Below are 8,325 nucleotides of genomic sequence, written 5' to 3'. Positions count from 1 at the left end.
GTTTAGGGTAAATCCTATTTGTGTCCCTAACGTTTAAATCGTCCTATTTGTATCCCTAATGTTTGTAAAAGTAATTCAATGTTATCCTGCTATCAATTACACATCATGAACGTTTTAGTTTGAGTTTTAAAAATCTCTTTTTGAAATTAGAATACAAATATCTGGAATAGAATCGATAATCCACTCCGAAAAATAGCTCATCAAAAATTGAAACTAATTTCTACAACATTTACATAATTCACTTTTCTAGGGATATAATTGAATCTAAACACAAATAGTGAGTATAATATTAAAATCGAACACATCCAAGTAAGACTTAATTGAGAATGAATACATCCAAGTGAGAATAATTGAAAAATATAAGCTGATTTGTTAGTATAATTGATAGTAGGATAACATTGAATCATTTTTATAAACGTTATGAATACAAATCGGACTATTTAAACGTTAGGGACACAAATAGGACTTACCCCAAACGTTGGGGACAAAAACGATATTTTACTCTTTAAAGATATTATTTATTATGAAACTAAATAAATAATTCTCAAATATAATTTTTAAATATATAAATAATAAATATTAAAATACGATTAATACATTAATAATAATAACCCTATAATATACTATTCGTATTATGATTTAGATAATTTTTATAATAAAGTAATAATTAATGAACACATTATTTAATATATAATAAATTTTTTTTGAATAATAATAAATTTAATTTTTTATCTTTTTAAATTAAATTAATAATTCTATTCGATATCTTTACACTAAAATAGTAAAATATATGTATATACTTATACAAAAGGTCAAAAATTTATTTATTTTTTTAAATAAGTATTTTTTTGGTGACTTTTTAAATAAGTATTTAAAAATTTATACTTGGCACATATTAATTTTTTAAAAAATAACAATAAAATCTTTTAAAGCCAGAAAATGTTTGGAAAAGGTGGTAGATCCCTCTTCCCCTGTTCTCAGCAATCAGCTCATTTTTTCTTGAGCATTGTTGGGTGTCACTAAACCGACGTCGTTGAGTGAGCTTGTGAAGGTGGAAGAAGAAGATGTCGCAGCAACAGCAGAACAGCAACATACCAGTGAGCGAGGTTTTCTGGACTCTCGCTGATAAAGCCGACAAGAAGTTCTCCAACATCAGAGACTTGCCTTATTACCAGCGCTCTAGGTTCCCTTCTTCCTCCCTTTTTCCTTTTTCAATAAATTTTTTGTTTTGTTGGTTCCCCCAAAAATTAGGGAATTCGTGAATTGAAATAAGTTTGTAAGTTTGTTGGTTGATTTTAAGTCTTTTGGTGCACAGTGAATGACAATTATCAATTGGTTTAATTGTTGTGTCATAGTGAAGAATTCTTTGCTGATTCATTTGAGAATAGGGCTTTCAATTTTGTGTAATTTAGGAGAATAAGTACTGTGTAGGTTGTTCCGTGGTTTATCATTTGGTTTAACAGAAAAATGTTCAGTAAAACTGAGTGTTGGGTGGCAAAGGTGCCAAAGGGTGAAACAAACATAAGGTTAGTGTGGTTGAAACGAGTATGCATGGATGAGTTGTCATAAGCAATTGAATAGAATAAGGAACGAGGATATGATAGAGAAAGTTGGAGTGGCGCCTATTGTTGAGAAGATGGTGGAATCTTGTCTTAGGTGGTTTGGAGCTGTGGGGAAAAGACGACGAAGCATCCGATCAGGAGGGTTGATCAAATAGAAGATAAACAAGTGGTTTGAGGGGGAAAAGAAGACCTAAAAAGTCTCTGAATGAGGTGGTCAAGAGAGATTAAGTATAAATGACTTTATTGCAAACATGCAAACATAATAATTAATAAATGATAGGATACAATAACATCATTTGATTCATGTAGTTGATCTCACCTAATGAGATAAGTCTTTGTTGTTTATTTTTTTGGCTTATACTAACAAATGATGATGGAAATTCGGTTACTTTTAATGTTCTGATGAAGAGGAATGATGTGAAGATTAATCATTGAAGGTAAGGGACTTCTAAGTTTGGAAGAGTAAAATTGGAGGGAGTAGTATGGTGTATGGAGTAGAATGGCTAAAGCTAAACCATGTTAGGAAGTGACTCTAAAAGGGACTATCTAGTATTCTAGTTTGCAGTATGCAAAGCAATATTGAAAGGATACTTATAGGTTCACCTTTATTAGACAAACCCTTCTTATAGCCTCGTTTGAGATATGATACATTCTTTTATAAGGTGTTGAAGGTGTACGCATTATTGTCAAAGATTCAGGTTAATGGTATAAAGTAAGGAGATTGACCCATCTGTGATCTAAGCCTTACATTTAGCATATTATAGGGTGTATTTTGCACAGCACTGCTGCAAGGATTCTTTTATTTAGATTAGTTTTGGGAGTTGATATTGGTGTAGTTTATTAATTTATTTAGTTTTTTGGCATATAAAGCAATAATTATTAATATTTTACTCTAGTTTAATGGTTAAAAATCAGAATGGCATTAATTTTGCTCAACAAGGAAGAACTATTTTGACTCATTAGAGAATAAAACTTGGATTTAGTGAAGTTTGAGACAATCTATTTGGGTAGTTAATATTTTGCTGCTTTGATTATTACATTGCTAAATGACAATGGTGTAGATTAATAACTTTAGTAAGTTTTCCTGGAAAGAATTAAATATTGACAGGTCAGTTATTATTGGTATTGGTTGATCTATGAAAGCGAAATTTCTGTGAATTAACTTTGTTGTAGGCATGATACATACTTTTATAAGGTGTTCAAGGTGTACACACAATTGTGGAAGTTTCAACAGGAGAACCGGCAGAAGCTGGTAGAAGCAGGGCTAAAAAGATGGGAGATTGGTGACATTGCATCTCGCATTGGACAGCTATATTTTGGGCAGTATATGCGCACAAGTGAGGCGAATTATCTATCAGAGTCATACATATTCTATGAAGCCATATTGACGAGGGAGTATTTTAAGGAGGGGCTGTTTCAAGATGTGAATATTGCAAACAAACAATTAAGGTTTCTTGCACGGTTCCTGATGGTGTGTTTGGTCTTAAACCGAAGGGAAATGGTGCAGCAATTGGTTAATCAGCTTAAAGTATTAGTAGATGAATGCAAGAGGACATTCCAGGTTTATATATGCTAATTTTTGTCGCATTTTCTTGTAGCATTTTGAATTTCTGATTTGTTGATAATGTTAAGCATCTCCAAAAAACAAAATTATTGCTGTCTAGAATATAAATGATACATCTTTACATTTTTGACAATTGACAGTTCACTTAAAACATAATCTACATGCCATAATTGACTATGATAAAAAGGTACCAAATTTAAAAATTGTGTTTAGCCATTCATGTTTTGGTAATTGTGTGTGAAGGGGTTGATTGTTCATGAAAACTATCCGCAGTGTGCGTGCGCATGAGACAAAGTGAGAGGAAGAGAAGGGGAGAGTGAGTGCATGAGTGTAAATTATGTTGTTCCAAGTTTCAAGGACCAGCACAGCTATTGAGAGATTAATTTGGACTTTCCCCTGAAGAAACACTGATTTGGGCGTAAAAGTGGATAATGAACAGGTCAATTTGATCTTGTGCAGAAATTCAATTTAATTTTGAAGGATGGGACTGTTAAGGATTAAAACTGTAACATCTTGATCAAACATGCATTGATATGAATTCAACTATTCTTGAAGCATAAGTAATTCATTGAAGGCTTACATACCTAATATTGATGAATTTCTGATGTATTCTGCATTTTTAGTATGATGAAGCTGATAGACAACAAAGTAGGGTTTTATATCCAGGCATGACATGGTGCTGTCCAGAATATGTGATGATAGAATATCATTTTTGGAAATGACCTTCATATACTTTGACTACAGGAAAGTGACTTTAAAGAATGGAAGCTGGTGCTTCAAGAAATAGTCAAATTTTTAAAAGCTGACACAGCTTTTATCAATATCAGACCCTTGAGATACAGTCTAGTTTTGGACCCTCATCCAGATACTTTACCACATGTTGCTGCAGCTATCACAAAACGAAGTTTAAAATTAAGAGATGCTGTCTTAAGTAGTTCCCATCAAAATGAGGTAAGTACCAGGATTACTTTTGCTTCTTACCTCAAAATTCATATAACCAATTTAGGTATTACTGCTAAAAGGATGTTTGTTATCATAGAATAATATTTCATTATTTATATAAATGTTATTTCCGAACAGGTTAAGTTTTCAGATATTACTCTTGACACTTTTCGGATGCTTCAATGCCTGGAGTGGGAACCTAGTGGCTCATTTTACCAGTCTACTGGTTCAAAACTTGGTCAGAATGGAGCCACTGGGGCTAGTCGTATTAGTTACTCCCAAGAAATTGCTGATCCTACCTTACCTGCAAATCCACGGAAAGCTGTGTTATACCGTCCATCATTAACCCATTTTGTAGCTGTAAGTATGAAACAATATATTTTACTTTTTCTTTCCTTTAAATAGTTTTCCAAGAGCCCATTATCCACTAATCGTTGGATCAAATTGGGTTTGATTTCATGCTAAAGTTTATGGGATTTAATTGATTTTATGGTGATTTCTTTCTTGGGATTCCTAAGCAAAGCATATGTGAAATTCATGAAGCCATCTCATGTCTACTATTTCACTGTGTTACCTAATGATACTTCTACAGAGTAAGCCTCAATGATAATATTGATGTCTTGTGGCCTATAGGTTATAGGTTCAAATCCTAGGAATAGCCTTTCCCCTTGTTGGGTTAACACTGCCTATATCTATTCTCCCCAGAACCACCACTGGATGTTTGTCTTTTGCAATGGGCAGTGGGACGCTGTTTTTTACTTAACAATGACCACTCAAATGAAAGAGAGAGAGAGAGAGAGGATATTTTAAAAAAGCTTCGAATTGGACCGTCCATTCTATGTAAAATGTGTTTTTGACTTCACTCCAACTTGAAGAAAAAACGGTTCTTAATTATCAGTTCAAAGTTATAGTGAGTATTTATTTCATTATCGTTTTTCCTTTCAATGGTTAGGTTCTTGCCACAATTTGTGAGGAGCTTCCTTCTGATGGTATTCTCCTTGTATACTTGTCGGCTTCAGGTTAGTTATCCTCTATAAACTAGTAATATATCCATGTAAACTCTATTAGTTGAATTGATTGAGAGGAATGTGAACTCTATTTTCTACATCAAATGCAGGATCTTGCACTGCTGCAAAGAATGAATCTGGTTGTATACCTCCCCGTGGAGATGGAGGTACACTTTTTCTTTCAATCTTGTATTGCTTGCTGCATATTATTTTCTGCACTTTCCACAGCTCCTTTAATGGGTTCATAGCCCTTTCAATTGACAGTGCTCATTGTCCATCCTCTCACCTGATAATCCTTTTTCTTAGTGGGTGGAGTTGTCAGCTACATCAGATGCTATTGTGTGAAGAAAAGCCCTTATATTTAATTCTTACACTGGACCAAAATCCATTAAATGAACTTATTTTAATGGATATTTTAGTAGAATAATATTTAACTGTCTGGAAAACAGCACAAAAATATAATAATAATGGAGAACACTAGAATGTGATGCTGCTGCTAATAAGGAAAGAGAATAATGAATAGTAACATGACCTTTAAGGTTGTTCATGGGTAGTGGATCATCATGAACCTTTAGAATTTGAACTGTGCAGTGTATTATCTCTAACTTGTCCACAATTAGTACCTTCTGTAAATTGTTTTAAGTCATTCTCACTGTCATATTTTCTGAAATAGGTCCAAGCAAGATGAAGATTTAACATTTATTATGGTCATAGGTATATATTGAAAAGCTTTTGTAATATGTTAATGATTCTCTCTTGCTCATCAATTTATATAATGATGATAGAATGGTTACATTAGACATAGTTCTGTTGGAACTCCAGATTACTTCAACTTGATCATCCCTTTTCAGGACCAAACTGTGTATACCCATCTGACTTTCTACCATTTACAAGAAGACCACTTCTTCTGGTCATCGATAATGATAACAGCAAAGCATTTAAGGCAAGCCTGCCTTTTTTTTTTATATCACAATTTTATTTTATTTTTAAATAATAATGTTGTTTCTTGGATTTATTGCCATTGTCTATAGTAGTTTATAAAGGCTTGCTTTTCCGATTGAGCTAATAATTTGGAGGGAAGTAATGTTGCTGCAATAGCATACTTGTTAATGAAAATATTGAGCGTAAATGTTAACTATTGTATCCATTTTTCTTGGAAATTTAAGTATGCTGGGCAGCCAAGATTGAATTAGAATGATTCGACGTCCCAAAGGGTCGTACATACATAAAATCTATCTATTTTGAACTAGATTTTATTTCAACATTTTGCATAATGGAAAATAGTGTTGGAATTATTGACGTAATCACAACTAGTATTTTCCGTCTTTAAATTCTTTGGCCTTACTGATTACTTTAGAGCATTTAAAAAAAGCAGGCAATTGATAATGTGCAGGTTATATCCGGAGCCGAAAAGGGAGAATCGATTGCTATGCTCCTTTCTCCAAGCTGTTCACCTCCAATTGCATCTGATTCTTCCTCTCATATTTCAAATGGTAGTATATTCACCATGTTTCTTACTGCTCCCCTGCAAGCTTTCTGTCTGCTGCTAGGATTTTCAGGCACTGATATTGATTTGGTCCGTTCTAAGCAACTGTTTTCCTTAAACATCTTTTATTTTCTGGGATCCAGAAATTTCTATACTTGGTCCCTCATCAACTTAAATTTAATTTCAGGACAAATATAACAAAGCTGAAATGCTGCTCTCATCTTCATTAAACAACTGGGGAGCTGTGTTGGCAACCACGGACACACTCAATCCTGTATGGGGACAGGTTTTAGGTGATCCCTTTATAAGGAGAATTCTTTTAAGGTAAAGCTTCTCTCTTCATTAATGTTCCTGTCCCCAACTTGAATAAGGTTCTTCTGAAATGCTTGAGAAGTAAAAATCCTCAGGCTGAATTTATAAATACATAAGACAATAACATTCCCTAACTATAGGAAACAAAAAAATGAGGACAAAAAAGTATCAGGGTCAAAACAAATCATATGCTAAATATAATTAGAATAAACCGAGGATGTTAGCCTTTAAACAGGAGATAATTCAAATATACAGTTACGTTCAATATATCTGAAACATATTCCTTTGTGAAATACTAAGAATGTTACCCAGATATTATGGAACATACTTTCTTTTGCTTCTCTTGACAAGCTCATGTTTGCTTTGATTGACTAATCAAGCCAACCTTTTCATCTCCGATTTGGTACAGATTCATGTTTTGTGAGGCAGTATTGACCTTGTACGCTCCAGCTCAAGACAAAAGTGAGTTCCTTCCTTCATGCGTCCCTTCTCTTCCAACGCCTGTCCTGCCACCGAATTATTCCTATCAGAATGTAATTCTGCAACTCGCCGGAATTTTCGGTGCAACTAAGTATTTTGTCTTCTCAGAGGATGATCTTGCTGACAAAACACAAACAAATCTGGAGTTGTAGACTCTTGTGAAGATAAGCGAAAGCTTCACTTCAACAGCTTAGTGTATACTGTTTCTTTGTATAGTAGAAATCAAAAGTGAATCTCTATTCTTGTTTGGCCGTGCGATTTCCTAGAACTTGAGTACAATATTGGTGTTGAAACAGTTTTTGAGCATGAAACAAATTATGTTGTGCTTTTGAGTTTTTACAAGCAAACACTTGATTTGTGTTGCAATTCGTTGTCGTTAAATGGCCAGCACGTGAACAAGAAAGTCAAGAAGTTTGATAGGGCTGTACCTAGGAACTATCATTTCTTGTAGCATAGTATTTATGATAATAATCAAGTTGGGAGGTTCGAATCACACTTTATGACGAAGAATGATAAGGATTATTATAATTTATTATTTTTGGTTATTAGTTAGCTTATCAATATTTAAAAGTATATGATAAAGTATGTTGTTGGATTATAAGATTAAAGAAATTAGATTAAATGAATTAAGTTGATGGTTAAGTAAATGTCAAAAACAATAAATTTTGTTGACTGACTTAATATTTCTTTTTTAGGTGTGTAATAATTTATTAGCTAAAGACAAATCTAATTAAATTGAAAAATATTTTGGAAACAAAGAAATATAATAAAAATTTAAATAATATAATTAAAATTTGAACATATAAGTTAACATAAAAATATATAAAATAATAAAAATATTATGTGTACATAAAAAAAGGACAAATGACCTATATAAACCATGCATTGGAAAAATTTACATGATTCCGCTAAAGAAAAAAAACGTTACAAGGTTCTACCAAGAGGACATTTTTATATAGTTCGAATTAGTGC

General features: G+C 32.9%; 1 protein-coding gene across 1 annotated transcript; it reads left to right on the top strand.

The window, feature by feature from the left end:
- Window positions 1-912: 912 nt before the first annotated feature.
- Window positions 913-7,846, top strand: LOC112731896 (uncharacterized). The gene is made up of 10 exons (XM_025780893.3): window positions 913-1,183; window positions 2,736-3,123; window positions 3,871-4,077; window positions 4,207-4,428; window positions 5,021-5,087; window positions 5,186-5,242; window positions 5,927-6,018; window positions 6,469-6,651; window positions 6,749-6,885; window positions 7,283-7,846. The coding sequence occupies exons 1-10, from the start codon at window positions 1,065-1,067 to the stop codon at window positions 7,503-7,505; spliced, it is 1,695 nt and encodes a 564-aa protein (XP_025636678.1). The 5' UTR covers window positions 913-1,064; the 3' UTR covers window positions 7,506-7,846.
- The last annotated feature ends 479 nt before the right edge of the window (window positions 7,847-8,325 follow it).

Source organism: Arachis hypogaea, chromosome 2 (genome assembly GCF_003086295.3).
Source record: "Arachis hypogaea cultivar Tifrunner chromosome 2, arahy.Tifrunner.gnm2.J5K5, whole genome shotgun sequence".
Taxonomy (NCBI): Eukaryota; Viridiplantae; Streptophyta; class Magnoliopsida; order Fabales; family Fabaceae; genus Arachis; species Arachis hypogaea.
Note: the sequence above shows the minus strand (reverse complement) of the source record. Positions and strands in the feature narration are given on the sequence as shown.

Bases quoted from the DNA above. Each gene is read 5' to 3' on its own strand.
- LOC112731896 (XM_025780893.3), top strand. From the start codon at position 1,065: ATGTCGCAGCAACAGCAGAACAGCAACATACCAGTGAGCGAGGTTTTC. The intron at 5,088-5,185 runs GTTAGTTATCCT...CATCAAATGCAG, and splicing joins TGTATACTTGTCGGCTTCAG to GATCTTGCACTGCTGCAAAG. The intron at 5,243-5,926 runs GTACACTTTTTC...ATCCCTTTTCAG, and splicing joins ACCTCCCCGTGGAGATGGAG to GACCAAACTGTGTATACCCA.